This window comes from Notolepis coatsorum (genome assembly GCF_963971535.1).
Source record: "Notolepis coatsorum genome assembly, chromosome: 6".
NCBI classification, from domain to species: Eukaryota; Metazoa; Chordata; class Actinopteri; order Aulopiformes; family Paralepididae; genus Notolepis; species Notolepis coatsorum.
The window spans coordinates 158621243-158647799 of NC_140170.1; the positions used below are offsets into that span (position 1 = coordinate 158621243).

Consider the following 26557-nt stretch of genomic DNA (forward strand, 5'->3'; position numbering starts at 1 on the left):
GTGAGCATGATGCACATCCGCACACAATAGCAGTGGTGGAAAGTAACTAAAGTAAGGAATTGTACTTTCTACATTTAAAAGGAAATATTGTACTTTTTAGTAGTTACTTTGAAGAAAAAGATTTTGCATAGAAAACGTGGCAAACATCGATGAAGATTATGTGTACTTTCAAATTTGAAGTCTGCCAACTTCAATGGGACATAATCACAGCATAATTGGACCATATACCACTTTAATATAACATTTAATGGTCAATGATTTCAGGATTGAACGCTGCCAATCACTGGAATACACAAATATCATGTAGAATGCATACTTTTACTTTTGATACTTAAGTACATTCAATATCAAATACCTCTCCATTTTTACTTAAATATAATTTTGAATGGAGGATTTTTATTTTAGTTTATTAGTACTATTTATGGGTATTTCTACTTTTACTTAGTCAAGGAAGTAAATTAGGAACTTCTTCCACCTCTGCACAATAAGCAATATTACTTACAGTATAATCCCTTGTGCACTCATATAGAATTTTATGCAAACCAGTAACATAATGTCCCCTTCATGCTTGTGGAATAATATGTACTGTACATAGTAATAATGACGAATCAGGAATGAACATATAGAAGAATGCACTCTGTAGTCTGTAGTTCAGACCTCCACCAAGGCTTAACAATCTCTACTTTTAAAATAAGATAAGATAAAATAAGATAAGATATTCCTTTATTGATCCCCTTGGGCCCTCTCTTTAGATTAGAACGGGATGTAAAGCGGTGCATCAAATTGTCTTTAATGAAAGTCTCTTCTGATGTTTGTCACACTATTTCTGTTACCAGAGTGCAAATGTAGCAGTAAAGTGCAACAGCAATATACAATGTACAGGTGGTTAAACTGGGTACAAAATATACAAATGAGTACTACTGAGTGTAGTGCTAATCAGATGTATGTACAGAGTTGTAGTATAATAAATAAATAAATAAAGACCAGACGCTGGCCAGCAGCATAACTAGTAAGAGTAGGATATGTACAGATATAGATATAGTAAAGGACTATGTGCAGGTAAGTACAGACTTGCTCAAGGACACTTCGACACGCTGCCTGGGAGGAGTGGGAATGAAACCGGGAACCATCCGATAACCAGGCGACCGCTCTACCTCCAGAATCGGTTAGATTCCGGCTCCTCCTGGGCAGCATGTCCAAGTGTCCTTGAGCAAGTTAAATTGTTAAGCGCTTTGGATAAAAGCACTATATAAAGTTCTGTCCATTTACAATAACAGAAATCAACTTGGGTCCAAGCTGTTCCCTAGCAATGCAATTCCACTGAAACCGTCTATGGACCTTTTCAGAAGAATCCCGTTGCTAGGGAACAGCAACTTTTTGCAGCTACTCTATTAGCAAACAGGAAATAAACGTGGGCCAAAATAGAACGTCTATGAAAAGGTCTACAGCCGGTTCCACTGGAATTGTGTTGCTAGGCAACAGCTTGGACTTGTGTTTATTTCAGTTAGTTATTGCTATTCACAAACAGGAAGTAAACTTGGGTCAGTTTAAAAGGTTTATGTTGTCAAGTTGAAACCATCCATAGGTGATTTGTGAGTTTTACCCAAGGTCTTAAAGAAAATAAATCATTATGTAAGAATCCTGTTGTAACCCTGTATTGTATATTTCATATATTAGGTTCTGATGACGGGACACGGCCTCTGAATCAAACCCAAATTGGTAAATTTCCCCCACACCTCTACTCAGGAACTAATAATCAATGCCGAAATAATCAAGATAGGACAATTGGAGATAAGTTCCTTCACACAACCCTTCAGCACCAGGAGGCTGAGATTGATGAGGCTCAGTAACAACAAAACAACAAAAAATGCATAACCATTTCACACCAAAGCGCTCCAAATGACATTCGATTTCTCGTAACGGCAAGATGTTACGCTAACCAAACAGTAAAAACGGAAAAGTACTGCAGCGCTTCGAAGGGTCTTTTCTCTCCCCCCCCCCCCCCCCCCCCCTTTGTGACGAGAGGGGAGTGGGGCTGGGGTTGTTCACTCATGACTGCAGGACGACTGATAACTTATCACTGAGACCACAGACCCTACGCCGTCCACCTGCTGCTGGCATGGCAGCTCACACACTCCCTGTCAGTTACAGGCTCAGGGGCGCCAAATTCCTATTCAGACACTATATATAAAAGTATATACACTATATATATATAAAGGACTCCTAGGTAGGTAGACGAATGTGTACGTCATCTCTCTCTCTCTATACACTTCACTGGTCTTCTATGTTCAGATAGATGTAATGTACTAAAAGGTATGCTAAATAAATTGAATTACTCCAATTGCGAGCTGTCGTCTGGTGAGCAGAAGGTTCCCGGTTCGATTCCCATTCCTCCCGGGCAGTGTGTCGAAGTGTCCTTGAGCAAAGATACTTAACCGCTAATTTCTCCTGATGTGCAGGTCGGCACCTCGCATGGTCGCCTCCGCCGTCAGTGTATGAATGTGTGAGTGAATGGGCGAATGTGAGGAACAAAAGTTTGTAAAGCGCTTTGGATAAAAGATGTAAATGTATAACATTTACCATATATACCATTTACTATAGACCTTTCAATTAAATTGCATAGCTAGGGAACAGCTTGGGCCCACGTTTATTTTCTGTCAGTTATTCTATCAGCATACATTCAGCCCATTCAGAATGTTTATGTTGTTGAGTTTGGAAAGGCACGTGTATATATATATGTCATTTGGGATTAAAGGGCAACTATGCAGCTTTGGGAGAGAAATTTGAAACTGATCAAAACTGAAAAACGATAAACAGTGTTGCACAGCTTGACTCAGAGAGAAGCAGGGTGAGCAGAGCACCCCTGTAAACCACCCACTCATATCGAGACACGCTCTCTTTCACCTTTGAGTTTGACTGGTGATATTCTGAGCATATCGATCGATGATAAATATGAAACTACCAAAAACACACTCTTAAGCACAAATATTGAATAAGTGAATCACCAAGCCAGAGAACGTGCCGACAGCGGCTCAGGAGGTAGAACGGTCGTCTGGTAATCGGGAGGTTCCTGGTTCAATTCCGGCTGCTACCGGCAGTGTGTCGATGTGTCCTTGAGCAAGACACTGAACCCCTAGCTGCTCCCGATGAGCAGGCTGGCACCTTGCATGGTCGCCTCCGCCGTCTGTGTGTGAATGTGAGGTATAGGTTGTAAAGCAGTTTGGATAAAAGTGCAAAATAAATGCAGCCCATAAACAGAAACAATAACTAGCCTAAAAATCACTGCATTCTGTTAATCAGTCAACAATGTGTTCAACGAACGAGATGTCCTGTCCCCTCGACGCTGGGAACAGTGGACCTGTCAGTGGCCTGTGAATTCACAGTGAGACAAGGCGTATCTATTCACCACATCTACACGTCCTGAAATCCTACTAAAGCGCAGAACGTCGTCCCTCTTCACTCAGAAAGAGCAAAGAGGCCCAAAATAGACAACAAGAGCTGTGATATCAATAACATATTGATAGCAAGTGATGTACAGTAATTGGGAGATTCTTTTGAGAAGTTAGTCGGTCCATTATTCATCCTCCTGTACTCGACTGTCTTTATCTGCTGTGGTGGGCCGCCTATGCTTTGGGGAAATGGCAACAAATGACAGGGATAGATTAGCGACCACAGGCCCTGCTGCCGCAGCCCATCCGTTGGTGCCCCTCGTTCTCCTCCTCTGGTTCATCCCCTCTCCCGTTTACCCAGGTTTGGTCTTTCTTTTAAACGTCCTTCTCACTGTAAACTCACTGTCCGAGTTGAAACAACACACAGAGCCGAGGAGTACCGTGTTAAATGTGGTAGTGAAAGGTTAACCATTTCTTTTGTGGTAGTGAAAGGGTTAACCTTCTGTAGTGTGGTAGTGAAAGTGTTAACCCTTTGTTGTGTGGTAGTGAAAGGGTTAACCTTCTGTAGTGAAAGGGTTAACCTTCGTTGTGTGATAGTGAAAGGTTAACCCTTTGTTGTGTGATAGTGAAAGGTTAACCTTCTGTAGTGTGATAGTGAAAGGTTAACCTTCTGTAGTGGTATCTCCCGGTCCTTTCTGTGTGGAGTTTGCATGTTCCCCCCATGCCCGCAAGGGTCCCCCCCCCCCCCCCCCCCCCCTCCGATAAGAGAAGCCCAATGGAAAAACATGCACAACAGATCGCTAGCGCTGTTGCATCCCTGACGAAGACGGGCAGGAGCACTTGGATTGGTCCCCGGGGCGTGGTCCCTTGCCGACGCCCCTATCTGCTCCCGGCTTCCCTTGGGGGGAAGGACGACGGGATAGGTCAAGTGCAGCAACTTGCAATGGGCCTGGTCTACAAGATACACTACACCACTCATGTACCCATGTACATGTCGAAATACTTCCCAAAGGTCAATGAATACCACGCCCACGAACACCAGAGGGAGTTCCACAAATCATGTGCAACCCAGATTCAGCACAAACAAGGGACTAAACACATTTCGCAATTATGCCACAACAATGTAGAACGCCCTAGCCACAGCCGTAAAAAAATGTGAATCCCTACCCACATTCAAAACAGCTCTTAGGCCCTGTCCACATGAACGCGGGTGTTAGGTAACCGTGATTTAATGTGCGCAGTTGCATTGTTCGTCCACACGCATCCGGGTTTTTGGAACACTGCAACCGTGGTCTTTTACAACCGGAGTCCAGGGTGAAGTTTTGCGCGCATCCCGGATGCAGTGGTTGCGTGTGGACATAGTAACCGAGATTATTTCCAATGTTTACGGCAGAGCTGTCTTTCTCTGGTCTGCATCCCCTTAACAATTGTTTGTATTGAGCCGTATCGTATTGTACCCATTCTACAATCTGTTAAATAAAGTTTTCATCCATTAATTCTACTAGCGTTAACGTTACCAGCGATATAACAACATTAACCAGACTGCTATATCAACAATGTTTGTGTCCAGCAAGTCTCCCATGTGTAACGTTACTACGCTAATGTACGTTAGCCACAATGCTAACTATTATAATGGAAAATCCCAATCACATTAGCATGTAAACTAACAAAATCTGCGATATTTTTGTGAGACTAAACTCTCCGCTCTTGGTGGTAAATTGTGTTGTTGGTTTTGTTTCATCAACAAATGAGGCAGAACACACAGTGAATGTATCCTTTTTTGTTTATTGAACTTTGTTCTTGGTGCAAACAATGAATGCTATGTTGCTAATGTTCAAGCGAGCAATTTAAAGATGGCGGGTTTCTGTTTTGAGCAAGACGTGTAGTGACGCGTTCAACCCTTCTGGTTGAAAATGGCCTTCATGTTTGAACTACATCACCACCTATTGCTTTGGCATTGTACTACATGTATATTACATCAGTTTAAACCACCAATTGAAAATGGGGGACCCTGATGTAAACAAGACAAACATCTTTCTCTGGTCTGCATCCCCTTAACAATTGTGTATTGAGCCGTACTGTATTGTACCCATTCTGCAATCTGTTAAATAAAGTTTTCATTCATTCACATTTGCACTCTGGTTGGATGCCAAAGTAATTTTCGTTGTACTGTATGACAATACATTTGAATCGAATAATCGAATCGGTGAATTCTCAAGAGCACCATGCTTTCCCCACCATATGGATATACTCTATAATCTTGCAATGATGCTGTGATGTCCTAAAGGATTCCCTGAGGAATTACTAAAGTATCTAAATTACACAATGGTTTCAAGAGTTGGTTTCATTATATCCTTCCCAAAATGGTAACCCATACTGTACCATGTGTGCGGAGCTCCACTTGCTGTGTATTCACCTTCATCCGTAAAAAAGAAAGATGTACCACACCGGTGTTTGGATTGGAGCTTGGGGATCACCTTTGTGAGCTATAGGAAGTACACTTCAGGACAAGAATCCTCAACAGCTTTGTGACATCATCTCATTAATGACACACTGCACCGAACAACCTGAATACCCCAAGCTGTTGAACCTTTATTAAGCTTCAACACAACCTATTTGCTGATGTGTTACTAGCATATCTTTAATTTACATTATTATATTGTTAGTGAGTCTAATTAACTCTCAGTAAAACAGACAGTATAACTGTAGCCTATGGTTAAATCATTCCAAAAAATATGTATGTGTATTTTCCATCTGCAAGTCAAACTCTTCAAGTTTGAACTTTGACAAAGCATAATTTTCATCCATTTAAAACAGGCAGCCCAAAATATGGTATTGGACTGAACGTAGTGTATATAACAATAAAAAAGCACTGTTTACATGTGAAATGTTTATAAACATTGGGGGGAAATAGACTGTAAAACTTTAGCCTATTAGTGGTTCAAATATTCCAAAAGAAAGTGTATTTTACATCTACAAGTCAAGCTTAGTAGTGGGGTAACTGCTTGGTAAGTTTATTTTCTGTCAGTTATTGCATTAGCAAGAATTACATTATTAGGGAGTCTAATCAACTATTTTTTTTAAATGCACTGTTTTTTATGCTGACTTCTACACTTGAATTTCCCCTTAGGAACAACTAATATTTTATTATATTCAATTCTATAAACCAAAATTGGCGTATGAATTATTTTGCAGTTAGGGACCATATTGGTGACATTCATTCTATTTTCAAATTCAAAGGCCACGAATAGCTTCCGTGGGGAGGGGAGATGCCACACTAACAGCATGTCCTTTATGGCAGCGACGATAGTAAAACATCAGTAAAAACGCGTTGTGTTGCCTTTTGTGTAAAAAATAAAAAATAAATACAAAACAATTAGCGTTCTTCAGTGTGCAGTACAAAAGCACCCCCCAAAGGCAACCAGTAGACTGCAGCATCACTAAAGTACCAATTACAGTAGATGGACAAGGTGCACAGGATATAAACTCACGGCAACTCACATTTAGATGTACACAGACATATGCGCATATTTTATCAAAACTGTTCAAGTATATTTATTTCGTCTGTATTGATGTTGTCAACATAAAGTAGGCATATGTTTGAGAACTCTTGAATGACTAATTTGCTCTTAAGGAGGCTAACAGAACCAGTTCAAGGCTAATTGCGTTATTTTACGAGCCGATTGGCTGCCCCCCGGCTGCAAACAAGGCACACGCTCGTAACGCACCGGCGGAGTGGAACCAAATCTAATGGAAATGCAGACAAACTAACTGCACAATGAAATGCAGACCTACAAAGTACAAATCTCGCAGGTCCAACTATTTTAATTAGTACATTTGTTACTCCCCATCAATGGAAAATGAACACGACCATGGTGATTGGTCCTTGTGCAAGACTAGAAAGCGGGGATCTTTGATTTAAACACCTGCTATCAGAATAATAGAGTCAAAGTGACAAGCTACAGAAGATGGCCAAAAACGATAGTACGAGTGATGACGAGGACGAAACGTTCGGCGTGGCATCCACAAGACGAGCATCCATGGCCCTATCTCCATGAAATGTTCTCTTTGGCCGCAGTCAACACTGATTCTTATAGAATGAAGTGATCCCATGATTAATGGCCTTAATTTCAGCATTGTCTATCACAGAACACATTCCATTGTGGGCCGAGTGTATGCTTGGTTTCATTCCAGCCTTGTCTAAACACCAGCTGATGATTTCTCTAATTGGATCACCTCTTCAACTAACTCACCTGGTGCAATGTGTAGTTAAAATGAAAACTTGGCCCAGGATGGAATGAGTTTGAGACCCCTGGTCTATCCCTTGCAATAAAAAGAAGTTTTTACTTTTCAGTACTTAAGTACATTTAAAAGTAGAAACCTTTTTACTTTTACTCAAGTGTGTTTTTAGCCAGATACTCTGACTTTTACTTGAGTACAATTTTGAGACGATACCCATACTTTCACTTAAGTATAATTTCTGGGTACTTTTTACACCCCTGTACTCGAGTAAAGTACAAATCCCCAAAAACAGTACAGTTAAGTATTGTAACTAAGTACAATTACTCAAGTACTTTACACCCCTGGGTATGACTATTTTCAGACTGTAAGGCCAGAGCATTAGCTACATGTTGCAACAGCCGTTTCGGCTTCTTTTACTGTATTTTATTACATACGACAAGGTTTGTGTGATGCTTTATTGTTTTTTTTTGTGGGTAGCAGCACAAAGACTTGGCTCCACCTAACAAAACAAAAACATAAGTATGATTTATTGAAACATGCCTGAAACTCCTGCACGGCAACAAATGCAACCGACTGCTGAACTGCTAAAATATATATTTGTAAGAAAAAGGGATTTGTTTTTCGTCTGTTGTCAATTTGAAAACAGAATTTAAAAATTGGTCCTCGGTTATGAGACACAATCAAACAGAAACAAAACCAAAAGGTAAAAGAAAAACGCAAAGTAAGCATCAAACCAGCTGAATTTTCTCCGTTCACTCTTAGCTTATTAGGTCCGTTTAAAGCATCTCTAGTCTCAAGTGTAACACTCTTTACACAAAAAAAAGAAGAAAGAAATAGCAAAAATACAATGTTGTCAATAATAATATAAAATTAAAACCTAAAAGCTTTGCTGTGTGTAAAATAGAAAATTATACAGAGCACAGGACAGGTGGGGTGAGCAGCAAAGAAACGACTCACCAAGCTACATATGAATATTCCCACAAACTGCCAGAGCCCATCGAGATGTCAGTGCATACAAGCAGCCTGGGCTTTTGTAAACATAAACTATTAAGTTCTACTTTTGTCAATGTAGTGTTCTACGGTAATGTGCTCGGAGGGGGGGGCTCATTGTCCGCCGCTTCATTGGCGTTTCCTTGTGATTAGAGCGCCGACCAGGGCCCCTGTGAGCAGCACTGCTCCCACCAGCAGCCACCTCCTCAGACTCTCCTGGGACCGTCTGGACTCTGCGGCCGCGTCCCTGCCAAACATCTCAGCGAAACGGTCCTGAAATGGAAATCACACACAGAAATGTCACAAATGGTCACAAATGTGCCTCGTTATATTTTTGTGTTATTATTTAGTTGCAGTGCCATGTTTAGTCACTAAGTGTCTGGCGCCGAATGTGTTAAAGAAGACGTGTCCGGCCCATGGGGACATTAAGGTGTGTTGTCTGGCCTTACAATTTTTTTTTAATTTGATTTGAACACCGAGTTCTCCACACACAAGTACACATGAGCACACACATACACAGTACACACACAACACACATTCTGCACTCGCTCAGACACAAACGGTCACTTTAAACACAATGAAAAGGACACTTTAAAGGAACAAGGGGAAAAAAAGGTCACTTTAAGGAAAGAACTGTTGTGATTCTTGTATAGTATAGTTTAGAAATAGCAAGTATAGCATAGGGATATAGAGTAAAACTGTATATTGTATAGTAGTGTACATAGGACCCAGTGCCTTAATTCGTAGCCAACATTGTATTGCATTTATCTCAGGACTTTTAACATGTCTATTTTATTATCGTCTACTTATTTTATTTACTATTGTATGATTGCACAATCAAAGCGGGCATGGTTACCCGCATTTCACTGTATGCCCTGGTATGTATGTAACAAATAAACCTCTTGAATCTTGAATCTTGTTACAGAGTGCTTTAGTCAACGTACGTGTAGCAGACCGGGGTACGTGGCGTGCTGTTGTCTCAAAAGAATGATTAAAGGGGATTATCTGTATGCAGGGAACGAAATAACTAGACGCCATTCGCCAAATGCGTGTAGATTTACCGTCTGGCGGCTAAAAATAATAGTCTGCTCGCCAGCTGGCGTGTAGTTCATATCGATACTCTTATTTTGAAAATCCTGTGCGGGTCTCATTGCCGCCCCAAGCGCAGCTCCAGTCATGATATCTGGGCTCCGGCAGCTAGCAACGTTCAGGTTCATATGATACTCTTATTTTGAAAACCCTGTAGCAACTGCGCGAGTCATATGATATCCGCCTACTCAGTGTTTCTTGAAAACAGAGCAGCAGCGTTAAACACAGCAGCGTTAACACAGCAGTGCGCCTACAGACTCAAAATAAGTCTGGTGTTTTTTTTCTTCTCACAACGAGTCCAATGCAGCTACATGCTTTGCACCATCGCCATTCCTTTATGCCCACATCGCCCGAAATTAACGTTTATGTACCAATCACTACAACGTTAACGTAAGCTAACAAGCTAATCCTGATGATCAGACAAGGCAGAGGGAAAGGGAAGGGAAATGGGGGGGGGGGGGGGGGGGGGCACTCTCCCCTTCCCTGTGTGTGCGTGCGTTTGGAAAGACGACAGAGTCACTAGTCAGGACTCAGGACAGGAGTATATTATAGTAAACTGAGGATTACTGAGGATGGACAGATAATGTTGATATTCAAATATAAAAAGGTTTCGAGAGGAGTGGAAGTTTGAAGACAGACTACAATATGATGCGGGGTGGTGAGTTGAAACATAGTGTGTGTGTGTGTCCCGACCCCACTTCTATGTTTCAATAAATTATTTGCATTTAAAACTATTAACGCTGACTCATTCCTTCAGTCCACTAAAAATTATGCTAATATTCCTTATGTTGTTTATGATATTAATTGAAAATAGCATATGAGAGTATTATATGTAATAATAACACATGGCGATATACTAAAAAGCTATTTATAATTTTTGGCTGGTAAAAAATCTGCCCGGCTAGTACTTTTAAAAATCTACCAGCCAAGTGGCTGGTAAGTCAAAAGTTAAGTTTGTTCCCTGTCTGTATGGAGATGTTCATGACGGAATAATGTACTTCATTGATGTAAACGACATGAGAAAAGAGGCTGGTCGCTTCATGAGTTCTGCTGGCCTCATCTCTCCGGTGAGCCACACAGGGCCTAACGTAAAGGATTACACACGATAGTGCCAACTCACCCATCCTCCGTGGTTCTGGATCCACGGCTCTATGTGGTTATCAAGGTAGGTGGTCATCCAGTCTGCGATGCGGGACACCAGAGGGCCCATATCCTTCTCAACGCACTCCACACAGAGGGCGCCTCCGAAGGCAAACAGGGCCACCACGCGTCCCCAGTTGACGCCGTCCATGAACAATTCGTTCATGACGCTCTCGAATTTGTGGTAGGCCGTGGCGGGGGTGATGTGGAGCAGAGAGGAGACGTCACTGAACGCCCGCGCGTAGCGCAGCTCGAACTCGTCAGCCGAGTCGCAGAGTGCCGCCTTCACCGCCTCCGAGCCACGTCGTGAGGATGCCGCCGTCCCCAAAGCGCCGCTGCCATTCCTGTTGTTTGCGAGCGAGCCGTTGGTAATAGCCGCAGGGGCCTTGTCGCCCTCAGTCCTTTCATTCTCCGGTTCCAACAAACCCGGGTAGTTCCTCTGTGACAGTTTATAGCTTATGAAGAATCCCACCAGTTCTCTATTGCTGTATGACATAATTGCCAACCTTCACCAACTTAGTAAGACCTATAGGTTTCATCCGCCATGCCTCGCAAAGTCAGTGGGGTGTCACGAATAACCACTTCCTGTCTCAAGGTCACCATCCGTTGTGTGGCAGCACCCTGAAAGTGGAAGGGAATGGGTCAAAGGTCAAAGACATTGCCTTGACAGGAGGAACCTCTACGAAGCCCCCCCCCCCCCCCAACCAATGTAGTTTCTTCCCCTTCGGATGTATATATTTTTTATGATCTCTTTTTACTACACAGTTCTGTATATCTTGTATGTCGTACTGTATTGTACCAATTCTGCAATCTGTTAATAAAGTTTTCAATCAATCAATCAATGTCATAAATGTCCTGATTAATTGAAAATGGGGGACCCTGATGTAAACAAGACGAAAGTCTTTTTCTGGTCTGCATCCTCTTAGCAGTTGTGTGTATTGAGCCGTACTGTATTGTACCCATTCTGCAATATGTTAAAGTTTTCAATCAATCAATTGTATTGAGCCGTACTGTATTGTACCCATTCTGCAATCTGTTAATAAAGTTTTCAATCAATCAATGTTGTCTTTCTTAAAATTCAAATGCCATTTGTCCGTTATTTCGTATGTGTTTTGAATTATCCAATGTTACTCTTATGCGCTGATGTGGGATCAGTTGAGCAATATCCCACCTGCTTAATGTTTGAAAAGGGGGCGTGGAAGCTGATCCATAGTCAGCGCCACGGAGATGACTGTAAAATGACACATTGAGATCATAAGGAAATAGACAAAGGCGCTACGGGGAATAGAACAATGTGGACTTGTAGTACTGTGACCTTTTGGTATAACTACAAAAATGTATTAGGCGGCCAGCCCGGTCTGAAGTTCTACAATAAAGTTAACGTATAGATAGAAAGACGTTTTCGACTCGGTACACGTCGGTATTAGGCGACATATACGACAATGAACTGTTTCCCAACATAACGCCAACTTAGCTGGCGAGACCACCCAACAGCAAACCTAACGTTAGCGAGCGTTGATGATGGCTGGCTAACGTTAGTTAACTAGCCAGCAAACGGTAACGTTACTCGCCATTGTGAAAGATCAAATTGATGGCACCCGACATCAATGTATAAGTTGAATAAAGGAAATCTGAAGAGGAAAAAAAGCCGTGGCAAACGTTACCTTGTTCATGTGTGTGGCTGGTATCGTCCACTCGTAAGGCAGGGTAAAGTAAGGCACACTGGTAGTAGGTTGACAGCTTCAGCTAGGCTCAAAGTTAGCTAACGCTACTTCATCTTATTCACATCGATGCTTTTAGCTAGCGAACGATGTTAGCTGTTTTCATTTGAATCCATTGCTTAAAAATTCGTACCGTTTCCATGGTACTGCTTTGACCAAATCCAAGTCCATATGGAATGTTATACTTACAACTGCAATGAATACAGTTCCTTTCAAAGTGCAGCTGTGAAATTTAAGACTGTAGTCGTGTGTACTGCAATAACACACAAAATCGACATTTTTGCTGCTGCAGAGGCCTGGCAAATGATGCACGTTGGCGATTGGCCAATTCGCTGCGGAACCAACGGATATCCCGCCTTATTGACTTGCTGCACCAATCGTCGGTTGAGCATAACGGAAGTTGGGGCTGATGACGATTACAGTTGTATTTGCTCCCAAAACTTTGCTTCAGTTAACACTTATACAATAGAGTCCATTTAATTTAGTTAATTTCATTTTCTAAAACAAAAACCGGTGTAAAAAAAATAAAATAAAAAAAAACTGTAGATCTGCCCTATGTGTAGGTAAAGACATTTTACTGACAAGACAATGCATTGCTGCACAAACCACCCAGGATACCTATACAGCAATGTTCAGTTAAGAGCTTTGTTCTGTTAAAAAAAAGTGTCTACTGAGCTTGTTTATTAAACAAATTTATTTATTAAAACAAAGTGTACATAGCCAATTAGCATATCCTATACTTTCTACACGTGAAATGACAATATAATACAGTTCCATCTCACAGTTGAGGAAAAAGAAAATCATATATGAAAGTAGAGGAAATAGTTATGTTCATTTCAGAAATCTAACAGTTAACCAATGTGTTAACCGATGAGTAACACAGACTGTATGCTAATGAAGTACAATGCCTAAAGTATATACAATGTCAAAACCAATGTCAGTTACAGAGGCCATACACTTTTGCACTATAATGGAGCTGAACATCTCAAGCTATTTTTTGTTTGAACACTGGTATTGAAGTCAATATTTGGAATTACAGTATTTTTTTTTCTCGTGAACCGTGCCATTAGACCAAATGTTTGTGATTTCTATCTGCCCACAAAGTGTCATAACTTCATTTGAGGCAATCTCATATTCAAATGATTAGGGTTCTCTCTCTCTCAATCAGAAAAAAAAGAAACACCTTTTAAATCAGAAATTGTTAACTCAACCAAGGCACACTGTTAAGTGGGGGACACTAACAGATAGCCTCACAGGCGCTTGTGTTGCCGTCTTGCAAAGCGCTGGTCTCCATAGCCTCACAGGCGTTTGTGTTCCCGTCTTGCAAAGCGCTGGTCTCCATAGCCTCACAGGCGCTTGTGTTCCCGTCTTGCAAAGCGCTGGTCTCCTCAGTCTCACAGGCGCTTGTGTTCCCGTCTTGCAAAGCGCTGGTCTCCTCAGCCTCACAGGCGCTTGTGTTCCCATCTTGCAAAGCGCTGGTCTCCTCAGCCTCACAGGCGCTTGTGTTCCCATCTTGCAAAGCGCTGGTCTCCTCAGCCTCACAGGCGCTTGTGTTCCCGTCTTGCAAAGCGCTGGTCTCCTCTCTGGAAGGCTCTTCCAGGTCCACAGAGGTGACCTCTTCCGTCGGGTTTGCGGGCTCTTGGGCACTTACTTCCGCTTCTTGATCTTTGTCGACTTTCCCGTTCTCCGTAATGACCTCCGTAATGGCCTCCGTAATGGCCTCCGTAATGACCTGCTCTGGTTCCGGCTCACTGTCGGAGTCGATGGATATGGTCTCTGTGTATGTGCTCAGCTTTAGGGTACAGTTAATTGTCTCACATTGCTTGCTTTGGTCTGTGGTGGTGGTCGTCGGAGTACCAGACTTCAGGCCCCCGGAGCCCGATCTCACAGCAGACGTACCGGCCAACTTAGAGTCCTCGAAGGTCATATCGTGCTTCAGCTTCTTCAGAGCCTGCATGTCGAAGCCAAGCAGCACAGCCGCATTCTTGGTCTCACACGCTTTCTCGCATCCCCTGCGCTTGGTCGCAAAGTGGCTGGCGATGTCAGATTTCCACAGCCACAGGCTCGCAGAGAGCTTCTCTTCTTCCCGAGAGGTCAGGTAGGGACGCTTATTGAAGTAGGCCGTGAGGAAGGCCTTTCGGGCCTCGTAGGTCTTGTGCTCGTAGTTCCTGGGATCCATCACGAGGCCTTCACTCCCTCCCAGTTTCCCCATCGCGGCAGAGGAAAACGCCAACTCGCTCATCTTCATCCGCTTCGGGTCAGACATGGTCTGGATGGGTAGCTGCCGCTTGAGAAAACCCGCCCCGGAGGAGTTAAGAGTCAAGGCAGACCTGATGCCTTGGCCCGTCTGGGACCTGCCCACGGCTCTGCACTGCACGAGATGCAGCGTGATGGTGGAGGCCACCATGTTGCTGGTGTACACCCCCAAGCAGTGAATGCACTTGTAGGTCAGCTTCTTCTCGACAGGATGCATCGTCTGGAGCACTTGGTGTCGCTCCCTCAGATGCAGAGCCAGAGCTTCGGAGATGGGACCCTTGAGGATGGTGAAACACAGCGGGCACAGGGTTTTTCCAACCTCGCTCTTGGTTTGAGGCATATTTCTACCGTGTGCGTCAATCTTTCTATCTACCATCCTGGAGGCCACCGCCTTAATTGCAGGCGAGAGGCTGTTCTGAGCATGAGAAGACTGATCTTGACCGTTGACGGGTTCCTTCATGTTAAAGGTGATGACAACAAGCTGTACGTTAGTGGTCTTTTCTTGCTTGATCGTGAGGTCAAAGGTCAGTGGTGACGCACCAGGAGGACCTGCAAACTCGTTGGGGTGAGCATTGGCTACATGCTCGATCAGTTTCTCTACATTGTGGAAAGCGGAGTGGCACTGTGGGCAGGTGAGCCCATGGATTAACATGTGGTTAAGCAAAGTGTCACTGGGCAGATATCTGTTGCAAAGCAAACACTTGCTAGTAAAGTTGTGGATCTTCATGATGTACTTGGCCATTGCCCATACTTTCTTTGCCTTGTGCGCCTTTTCGAAATGAGCACTGTAGAGATTTTCGGGAAAGAGCTCATTGCAAACAGTGCATATCTTCCACTTCTGCGTCTGGGCCGTGTTCACGGCCATGGAAGTGGCGCTGTCAGTCAGAGCGGCATTTCCAGCAAGTCGCAGCTGATGGGCGGTGATGGAGGCCTGACTCTTGACGACGGAGGGGCCCTGCTTCAAATGGCCCAGCTGCTCGGCCGTGAGGCCGCGGCCCGCACTCAGCAGCATCGGCGGCTTCTGCGACATGCCCGGGAAGGCCTGCGTCCGGGACACCATGACGTTGGCGTGGCCGATCATGGTGGTGACCTGGGCGCCGATGCGCTCATGGTACTCCACCACGTGCTGCACCAGCGCCTCGTAGCTCCGGGTGGAAAACTGGCAGCGCTTGCAGAGGATGTTGTTGCCGTTCACGGAATTGGCGCCGTTCTTCACCGACGAGTCCGAGACCATGCCGAGATAGGGCGACACCACATGCTGGAAATGTTCCCTGTAGATGTGTCTCCGCACGACATTGTAGAGGGGGTCCCTGAAAGTGCATTTTTTGCAAAAGTACATGGCCCGCTCCACGCTATCCCCTGGCTTGGACTTGTCGATCCACAATTTGTCCTTCGGCGCCACCGCCACGGCTCCCTGGAATGTGCCGTAACTCTGCCGCGTTGAACTGGGTATGTGAAATATCTTAACGTGCGTCTCCATAGTTCTCTTGCTCGCGGTGAACGTGCAGTAAGGACAGTTGAGCAGGATGCTGTTCTCGAATTTGTTTCTGTGGACATTGCGGAAGTGGTTCTTGTAGCCTGAGTAGTATTTGGAAGAAAATGGACACTCTGTGCAGCAAAATGGCTTGGATCGATATTCCTAAAACGTCACGAAAAAAGGGAGAAAAAAACACATGTTAAATATATAGTGTCTGCAATTATGAGCTGGAAACCTACGATTATCGATATCACAACAATGTAACATACCTGTGTCTTAGAGTACGCTGGATCCCATGAACAAAGCTCAAGGCAAAAAGTACCCTTCACATATTGCTCACTGGGGAGAAACTCTTTGAAGTCCTGTGTAAAGAAATACAAAGGTGATTATTACTAAAAGCTAACTTTTGATTGAACACTTTTGAAAGGCTATTTCTTTGAATACAGACATTGCTGTTGTTTCATGAAGTCAGTTATCTTGTGATGATTGAAGACACTTTCTAATTAAGGGGAGACACTACAGGTGAATAGGGTAAAATAATTAACTAATAGATATCACAATGAAACTTCCCCAGTTGATTACTTATATTAAGACAAGACTGTTTTGTATTACAAGTTCTGAAATTGTATGTTTAAATATGCAAATGAGGCATTATCTACTTAAATATGCACTAATTTGCATATAATTCCAGGACAGAAATCTGAACATTGGATAAAGCCATTTTCAAAATTATAGTTTCATTTTGTTGACATATTAGAGCCAAAGGTTATTACAGAGGGGATTTTGGATATCTCTTTTTATCACTCTATAAATCAGAAAATACTCCATTCAGTAAATTTTTATGGTAAAATTCCATATTTCGCCATGTTTTTAGGAATGAAATGTGATATAAATCAGGGTATGAATGCGATATCAACAAACCCTTCTGTAAATACCTTCAGAACATAGATATGAATAGAACTGGAAGGTTTGGTGTATGTGAGTGCTACTGCAGTGGAGATTTCTGGCTCAGAGTATGAGGAAAAACTCTTAAAACTCATTTTTGGGAAAACGCTTTCAAAGTTCGGTATTGTAAAATGCCATACTTTTTGTTTTTAAACAGATATTTACAAACACAAAACCTAATCAAACCATTAGTAATAGACAACCTAAACACATGCCTGATAACTGAATAATAATAATAATGATGTTATTGAACTGAACAGAACTACACACAGGCTACAAACAGTGTAGTACAGTGTAGTACCCCCTAATAGGCAAAAAATATTTGAATAGATATCACTATGAAACTTTCCCAGTTTGTTATGTACATATAAACTAAGAAAAAATATATTGCAAGTTTTCTGAAATGTATGTTTATATATGCAAATGAGGCACTTCCCCATTAAATATGTGCACACTTATGGATGCAATAAGGCAAAATGAAGTCAAATAAACAACTAAATGTGTGTTATTGACGTTTTATTGTCACTAGTTTCATAGAAGACATGTTTAGGAAGCAAAATATAACAAAATCTCAAAATCAACAAAAAAAGTATATTTGCCTATTCACCTGCAGTGTCTCGCCTTAAATAAACAAGCTATGTTAGACTATTTCTAAAGGATTAGCAGTAACATTGTGATTACATTGTGGTGTTGACGTAATCGGTTGAAAAAGGCCGCTTCTGAATTTGTCTGGCTGCTCTTTTTTTAGGTGCCAAGTTTGAACCCCATTGTATGAAATTCAAGATTTGGGCATTGACAAATGAAATCAAAATGTCCCTTCCTACTCTTGCAGCAAAATGTGTAGTTAACATTTTACAAGTCAACTGTGCCATTTTCAGCTCCCATTGCATTGTAAATATATAAGCAAGCTTGCCATATATTGCCCAAACCTACAGGCTATTACAAAGTGGATACAAAAGTGATAAGACAAGAACTAAGCTTATGAACAACTAGTCACAACAGGGCATTTGGTTATAGTCCATGTGACTTAATTAATTTAAAGAGCCAATGTACTAATGTTACAATCTAATAAACTTACCGCTGCTGCCTCCTTGCAGTACTCCAGCCCAATGTCACCAAGTGCCTTTTTCACCTGCTTTCTGGCTCTTCGTATCCTTGTAAGGTTGTTCACTGGGAGTTGATACATGTTTGCTGAAATGCAAGAGACGAGATGAATAGAACAGAGATGAGTTGGCTGTGAGTTTTAATCAGATTGACCACATCTTTGACTGTAGTCGCAGGTCAGGCGACAACACAACGTTAGCCAGCTGATTATGTGCATTTCTGTCTAGGTGACTTAAATGCATTCAATACAGTTCCTGTAAGGATCAGTTGGTGTTCGTATGTCACCGTCAAGAACATTTTACAATAAGTTGTAACGTCAGGCCCGGGCTTCAATATCAGAACAGGGCCCAACGTCATAAGATCTCAGCGGAAACGCTTCAAGATACGTTATTTGGTGGCTTATAGATGGACTAACGTACTCAAATTAACGTTACTGGTCCGAACCGCCGACCATCTCTTCCCATAGACTTTAACTGCAAACGGGAAATGTCGGCCCGAAATGTGGTAAATGAACAGTCTGGATGCTGGACGCTAACGTCCCTCCCCAGCGTGCCCGCTATTAGCTGCTGAGCTAACGTTACACGTCTCGCGCGCTTTTGTCGGCTCGCCCGCTACCTTTTGCGAACGGTAGTTATGGTTAAATCACTATAGTAATTTAATGGCAAACGCACTAAAGGGTGCGATACGTGGGTTACGTTACTCACCTTAGTACAAGTTTGAAGATTAATCAGGTTAACGTTACCTAGTTAGCACAGTGGCTAACAAAGACGTTAGCTAACGTTAGCCCAGTGGGGATGGACGAGCTCTTATCAATGGTGAGGTTAGCTGCTCTCCTCGAAGCCGGCTGCTGCTGCTGAGGCTCAACTCGCGGGCTAGCTGTAGCTAACTAGCACGGCGTTCTGAAGAGACGCGATCACATTAGCTGCGGTGTGGCTGTTCTGAATAAAACCTTGGGCAGATTGGTGTGGATTATCATTAAAACGGCCGTGCAGATAATCCAACAATAATTGACCGAGATGGACACCAATGTTCTTTTAAACGTTTGGTTGACTAATATCTAGCTACAAGCAATCCAGCCAGCCAGCCTTGTTAGCTACCGTCCGCAAGTCAACACTCAATCCAAAATGGCGACGGAAAAAAGACGGAAGTGCTGATGGGGAGTGGAGGGGGCAGAAGTTTGAACAGATGTATTTTGATCATTTGTAGTTTTTTGTTTGTTATGTTAATGTATTCTATAGTGTAGCGTGCATATGGGTTCACACTCTACAAGTATATGCTAGGTATACGAATCAGTGAGGGCCATGTTTTTTTTTATCATTGTGGCAAAAATGCCAGTGTCAGCTAGCCAAGTTCATGTCTGGGGGCCCTACTGGGTCTCCTCATGGTGAATATACCCCCCATGACGAAAATGACCACTGTTACTGTAACTTTATTTATTTATTGAATGAAATTCATATAAATCTCACAACAGCGATACGAATAGTTATACAAAACATTTAAATAAAATACCAAATTGCCAGGGGATGGGGGAAACAAAGACTAAACCTAACTTTGAGGATTGACAGATTGATTGATTGATTGATTGATTGATTGATTGATTGAAAACTTTATTAACAGATTGCAGAATGGGTACAATACAGTACAGCTCAATACACACAATTGTTAAGGGGATGCAGACCAGAGAAAGACTTTCGTCTTGTTTACATCAGGGTCCCCCATTTTCAATTCATCAGGACATATATGACATACAGATAGTCAGTACTGCTACATCTATACATTTATGACATACCAGATTTGCAAATACAGTACTGTTTGTGATACAGAAGGAGTCAGGAAAAGGGAGTATATACATTTGACGTAGAAACTGTACATTGGAGGAGGTTGGGTGGGGGGGGGGGGTTGGGTACACTGGGATATTGACAACCATACTGGGTAATCTACATTGGGGGGGGGGGGCACACTGTATATACAAGCAAAACTGTACATTGAGGGGGGGGGGGGGACACTGTACAAACAAACAAAATTGTACATTGGACTATTGACAAAACCATACTAGGTAAATGACTGTACATTGGAGGGGGTTGGGTTAGGATATTTACAGGGGCCAGTGTTGAATTGCAGTCTCCCGTAGGTGTCCCTTGAGAGAGGTTTTGAAAGTGGGTAGTGATCCACATTCCTTTACAGCTTTGGGTAGGGTGTTCCACATTGATGTGGCATAATTGCAAAACGTGTTTAGTCCCTTATTTGAGCCGAATCTGGGTTTAACATGATTTGTGGAGCTCCCTCTGGTGTTGTGATCGTGGTATTCACTGACCTTTGGGAAGTATTTTGACATGTACATGGGTACCTTGGTCGTGTAGTGTATCTTGTAGACCAGGCCCATTGCAAGTTGCTGTACTCTGTCGTCTACTCTAAGCCATCCTAGGTTGTCAAAGTGGGCAGGGGTGAGGTGGGTTCTAGGAGTAAGGTCAAGCAGTAGTCTGACCAGTTTGTTTTGAGATGTTTGTAATTTTGTTTTTAGCGCCTTTGAGGTGCTTTGGTACCATGAGGTGCAAGCATAGTGACATTCCATTTACAACCATTTCCTTAGTAGAACATATGAAGATACATTTGATTAAAAAAAACTTGGTATCTCATATATTACCCACCCATACCTTAACCCTAATCATTGCTGCAGTAGGCTACATTAGACTTTAGTGAGTCCCATCTGATTATACTGTGAGGGCGTGGATCTTGAAGATGTCATAATTTTTCTGCCTGAATATTGGAGGGCAGTTCCCTCTGTCTTCCACCCCATGGTAAAATGAATGCGTTATTAAACTAGCTTCATCTGTGGCTCCTTGTCTTACCTCGAATGAGGTCTTCTAATATCGATGTCTCTCTCTGATAAGGCAAGGGATTTAGAATTTTGAAGTGGCAAGTGACAAAATGTAAAAAAGGAAAACTAGTTTAGCATCGCAGCACAGGTCCCCCGACGTCAACAGCTCCAGGATCAGTTTGATTGTCACATCTTTCTATTCCTGTTACAGCATAGATGAGTGCCTAGCAACAGCCTCAACAAGGTAGTACAACAAAGAAAGTAATCAAATAGTAAAATAAAAAAAATAGCAGTAGCCTATTTACAATAGAATAATCACAATGTAATAGACACAGTGTGGGTGTGGTGGGTGCAAAGTGGCAGTAGAGTCCGCTTTTATACAACAAACACTGCATGGGTGTAGTGTGTGCAAATCAGAGCAGAACAGCGATAAAGTAGCACTGGATTTTCAGTCACAGGCAGGTAGATTGTCGTTAGTGTTATTTGTGAGTCTGACTGCCTGTTCCGGGGCGACAGTGGCTAGGGAGGTAGAGCAGTCGTCTGGTAATCCGGAGGTTCCCAGTTTGATGCCCACTCATGGGCAGTGTGTTGAAGTGTCCTTGAGCAAGGCACTTAACCCCTAACTGCTCCCAATGAGCAGGTTGGCATGGTTGTCTCAGCCGTCGGTGTGTGAATGTGAGGAACAAATTGTAAAGTGCTTTGGATAAAAGCACTATATAAATGTAGTCCAGGCTTTGAGGCCGCAGTACCATTTACTGGATGGCAACAGCTGAAACAGTTTGTGGCTGGGGTCTTTAACCTGGTTGGCATGGTTGTCTGTTAACCGTCTGTAGTGTGGTGGTGAAAGGTGATTAATGTCATGATATATATCTGTATGTTGCGTATGTCATTATGAATTGAAAATGGGGGACCCTGATGTAAACAAGACGAAAGTCTTTCTCTGGTCTGCATCCCCTTAACAATTGTGTGTATTGAGCTGTACTGTATTGTACCCATTCTGCAATCTGTTAATAAAGTTTTCAATCAATCAATCAATCAAAGGGTTAACCTTCTGTAGTGTGGTTGTGAAAGGGTTAACCATTTGTCGTGTGGCAGTGAAAGGGTTAACCTTCTGTATTGTCACAGTGAAAGGGTTAACCCTTTGGTAGTGTGGTAGTGAAAGGGTTAATAATCCCACAGACTTTGATCCTCGGTGGAGGGGAGCTCACATCCACAGATATTCTGTTCACACTGTATAGCTCTTTGTGGTTGAGGCCAGAGCATTTTCCATACCAGGTGGTGATAAATGGTAAATGGTGCATTTATAGCGCTTTTTTCCTCACATTCACCCATTCACTCACACATTCACACACCGAACCATGCAAGGCGCCAACCTGCTCATCGGGAGCAATTAGGGGTTAAGTGCCTTGCTCAAGGACACGCTGCCCGAGAGGAGCGGGAATCTAACCGTGAACCTTCCGACTACCATACGACCACTCTACCTCCTGAGCCTCATGGATCTCATATTTTCCCGTAACTCCAGCATCATTAACACCACGGTAACTCCCCTACATGTATCTGACCATTCCTTCATATCCTTCTCACTAACTCTCATGCTTAACCGAAAGGTCTTCACCCCAACTCAAACCGTCTCACTCAGACGCAACCTGCCCTCCCTATCCCCCTCCACCCTCTCCTCTGACATACTATCCACTCTACCTTTGAGTGACACCTTCTCTGCTCTCTCCACAGAGATGGCAACCTCCACCCTCCTCTCAGCCCTTGCAACCTCCTTCGACAAGCTCTGTCCCCTCGTTGAGAAACCTGCCCGCCGTTCCCCACCCAGTCCATGGCTGACAGATCCAGTGAGAGAACAAAGACAGGTCCTGAGAGCAGCTGAAAGGAAGTATAGAAAGTCACGCCTCACTGCTGACATCGACACATATCACAACCTCTTGTTAACATTCTCCAAAACCATTACTAATGCCAAAGCTTCTTTCTTTCACCATAGGATCGAGGCCTCTGCCAAGAATCTTCGCAAACTGCATGCTACCATGTCCTCCCTCCTCACTCCCCCCCCACCCCCCCCTCCCTCATCTTTCTCTGCCGAAGACTTTGCGATCTTCTTTGAGGAAAAAGTGGAGAACATCCGCAGCTCCTTCTCCCAACCCCCACCCATTCCAAATGCTGAATCGAGAACCTCATCCTTCACTCTGTCATCTTTCTCTCCCATTACAGAAGCCGAGACCCTGACACTGGTAACGTCGAACCGTCCGACTACATGCCAGCTGGACCGGCTACCTTCCCCACTCCTCCAGTCCATAGCACCAGACATCCTCCCATTCCTAACTGCAACCATCAACTCCTCACTCAACTCGGGGGTGGTCCCCACCTCCCTAAAACAAGCCAGAGTCACGCCCCTCATAAAAAAACCATCCCTGAACCCTACCGTCATAGGCAACTACCGTCCTGTCTCTCTTCTCTCCTTCCTTTCTAAAACACTTGAACGTGCTGTATCCAACCAACTTACTGCTTATCTCTTACAGAATGACCTCCTAGACCCTAATCAGTCAGGCTTCAGGACTGGTCACTCCACAGAGACAGCCCTCATTGCGGTCACAGAGGCACTTCACTTAGCAAAAGCGAAAGGCCTCTCCTCTGTCCTGATTCTCCTAGATCTATCTGCAGCCTTCGACACAGTCAACCACCAGATCCTCCTCGCGGCCCTCGCAGGAATGGGAGTGGCTGGCTCTGCGCTGACATGGTTGTCATCATACCTCAATGACCGCTCCTACCAAGTGTCATGGAGAGGGACCCTGTCGGCCACCCGCCCCCTGCGGACGGGTGTCCCCCAGGGCTCGGTTTTAGGACCCCTTCTCTTCTCCCTCTACACTAAATCACTGGGTAACATTATCACGTCTCATGGCTTCTCCTACCACTGTTATGCCGACGATACTCAACTCTTCCTCTCCTTCCCTCCCTCAGATATCCACGTCTCTGAGCGGATCTCGGCCTGTCTGTCCGACATCTCCGCCTGGATGACGACCAACCACCTCAAACTGAACCTAAGCAAAACAGAATTGCTCCACCTGCCGGCCAAATCCTCCCCCCTGACCGACCTTTCCATCACAGTCGAGAATGCAGCTGTGACCGCGTCCCCGACCGCCAAGAACCTTGGTGTTGTCCTCGACGACCAGTTGAACTTCTCTGCTCACATCGCAGCGACAACCAGAACCTGCCGATTCCTCCTGAGCAACGTCAGAAGGATACGCCCCTTCCTGACAAAAGAAGCCACCCAACTCCTCGTCCAATCAACAGTCATCTCCCGCCTCGACTACTGCAACGCACTGCTCGCTGGCCTCCCGGCCACTGCCACTAAGCCTCTTCAACTCATTCAGAACGCAGCGGCCCGCCTGATCTCAAACCTACCGAAGTCGGCCCATGTCACCCCACTTCTTAGGGACCTGCACTGGCTCCCCATTGCTGCACGAATCCGCTTCAAGGCCCTCGACCTAGCATACCGTGCGGCAAAGGGAACTGCTCCCGCCTACCTCCGGTCAGACCACGTGAGCGGATCGGCGCGGCCGAGAAATCCGCTCTTCGCTCTTTAAAGCTTGGTCCGCTCCGCTAATCGCTCATGTTGACCCCGCCCCCAAGTCGCTCTCCGCTCGCTCCCCACTCACCTTGAATCGAGCGCTCCCCGCTCCCCGCGCCAGATCGCTCGGCAGTTTTTCTTTTTCTTTTTTGGAGCATGGTGTAAATGAGCTCAAACTACAACAGTCTACACCCCCTGGGCCCCTTAACAATTGTTTGTATTGAGCCGCATTGTAATTGTAGCCATTCTGCAATGTTAAATAACGTTGTTTATCCATTCACTAGTTCTATTAAGCGATGATAGGCTAGCCGAGCCACAATGCTATGGTCGCTGCCATTAACGTTAGCATGTAAGCTAACGTCAACAACAATGGCGTCGATACCTTTTCTAACAGGAGAGTGAGTGTGGGCGTCATAGATATCTATGGTGGGCGTCTCTACAGTGACGAAGCCTGAACCCTTCTCATTGGTTGAAAATGGCCTTCATGTTTGTACATCGCCATCTGTTGCTTTGACATTGTACTGCATGTATATATTACATCAACAGTGTTAAACCACTGTGAGCGGCCTGGAGTGGATTGGAGCGGAGGAGAACTCTCGCTCCGGACGTCGCGCCGACTCATTTTAAAACCCACTCCTCGCTCACGTCAAAACCGGCCGCTCCGCGCCCCGCGCCGCTCACGCTCCGATCCGCTCACATGCACTGCCTCCGGTCAATGGTCTCTAACTACACACCCTCAAGACCCCTACGCTCTGCATCTTCTGGCCGCCTCAGACCTACTCCTATCCAAGCTCCGGGAGGGTCATCAAAGAGAAGTCGCCTATTCTCAGTCCTTGCCCCACAATGGTGGAATGAACTACCCACCCCAGTTAGGACAGCCGAAACACGTCCAATCTTTCGCCGTCGACTAAAGACGCACTTCTTCAACCATTATCTGAATTAAAAAAAAAAAAAAAAAAAATCTAACCCTAACTAACCATACTGTCATGCACTTGTCCTAATAAACTAACCTACACTGTAGCACTCAACACTTTGATGAACATTGTTACTCAGCTGATAGAGTTGTGCTCTTCCTGATGGCTTGTCGTACAGAACTTGTAAGTCGCTTTGGATAAAAGCGTCAGCTAAATGACTAAATGTAAATGTAAAATGTAAATGAGCCACTGTCGCCTCGCCAAGTCAGGATGCTCTCGGTTGTGGCTATGACTGTAGTATCTGGTGCCCCATGCCGGATTTCTTCAGCCACCTGAGATGAAAGAGGCGTCGTTGTGCCTTCTTCACCACCTGGCCGGTGTGCACCTCCCAGGTGAGGTCCTCTGTGATGTGAACACTGAGGGATTTGAAGCTGCTGACTCTCCACAGCAGACCTGTTGATGTTGATAGTGGTCCAGGGTTTAGCATTGCAGCACAGGTTCCTTAATGTCACCAGCTTCAGTGCATTCACATTCAACTTCAAAACTATAACTAATGGTATCCCGCCACAAATCTTTAAAGTCCCCATGAAACAGCTAGCAGAATGCTATTTGATTCCACATATTTATGTGTTTCCTGAAACTAGGGAGGGACTTGTCGTGGATATTGATTGGCATTTATAGTCATGCTGAATGTGCATTATGGTCGACCCATTAGCTAGCAAGCTAATGTGAGCAACATAGCTGTCATCCCCTGCAGCCTGTCGTCCCCTGCAGCCTGTCGTCCTCTGCAGCCTGTCGTCCCCTGCAGCCTGTCGTCCCCTGCAGCCTGTCGTCCCCTGCAACCTGTCGTCCCCTGCAGCCTGTCGTCCCCCGCAGCCTGTTGTCCCCTGCAACCTGT

The 26557-nt window shown here is 44.1% G+C and overlaps 2 protein-coding genes across 3 annotated transcripts; both read right to left on the reverse strand.

Moving 5' to 3' along the window:
* Nucleotides 1-8078: 8078 nt before the first annotated feature.
* On the reverse strand, nucleotides 8079-12884 carry bcl2l1 (BCL2 like 1). The gene is made up of 3 exons (XM_084316481.1): nucleotides 12515-12884; nucleotides 10831-11471; nucleotides 8079-8894 (listed from the first exon to the last, which is right to left on the reverse strand). The coding sequence occupies exons 2-3, from the start codon at nucleotides 11344-11346 to the stop codon at nucleotides 8751-8753; spliced, it is 660 nt and encodes a 219-aa protein (XP_084172607.1). The 5' UTR covers nucleotides 11347-11471; nucleotides 12515-12884; the 3' UTR covers nucleotides 8079-8750.
* Nucleotides 12885-13259: 375 nt separating this feature from the next.
* Nucleotides 13260-19459, reverse strand: adnpa (activity-dependent neuroprotector homeobox a). Of its 2 annotated transcripts, none has more exons than XM_084316465.1 (4): nucleotides 19096-19459; nucleotides 18328-18440; nucleotides 16574-16666; nucleotides 13260-16466 (listed from the first exon to the last, which is right to left on the reverse strand). In XM_084316465.1, the coding sequence occupies exons 2-4, from the start codon at nucleotides 18433-18435 to the stop codon at nucleotides 13809-13811; spliced, it is 2859 nt and encodes a 952-aa protein (XP_084172591.1). In that variant the 5' UTR covers nucleotides 18436-18440; nucleotides 19096-19459; the 3' UTR covers nucleotides 13260-13808. The 2 variants fall into 2 exon arrangements, with proteins under 2 accessions (XP_084172591.1, XP_084172590.1); XM_084316464.1 differs by having other exon boundaries at nucleotides 19058-19459.
* Nucleotides 19460-26557: the final 7098 nt, after the last annotated feature.

Coding starts and splice junctions, on each gene's coding strand:
- adnpa (XM_084316465.1), bottom strand. CDS start 18,435: ATGTATCAACTCCCAGTGAACAACCTTACAAGGATACGAAGAGCCAGA. Junction 16,667..18,327: donor ACTGCAAGGAGGCAGCAGCG/GTAAGTTTATTA, acceptor TTCTTTACACAG/GACTTCAAAGAGTTTCTCCC. Junction 16,467..16,573: donor CAGCGTACTCTAAGACACAG/GTATGTTACATT, acceptor GTGACGTTTTAG/GAATATCGATCCAAGCCATT.
- bcl2l1 (XM_084316481.1), bottom strand. CDS start 11,346: ATGTCATACAGCAATAGAGAACTGGTGGGATTCTTCATAAGCTATAAA. Junction 8,895..10,830: donor TCCAGAACCACGGAGGATGG/GTGAGTTGGCAC, acceptor TTTCCATTTCAG/GACCGTTTCGCTGAGATGTT.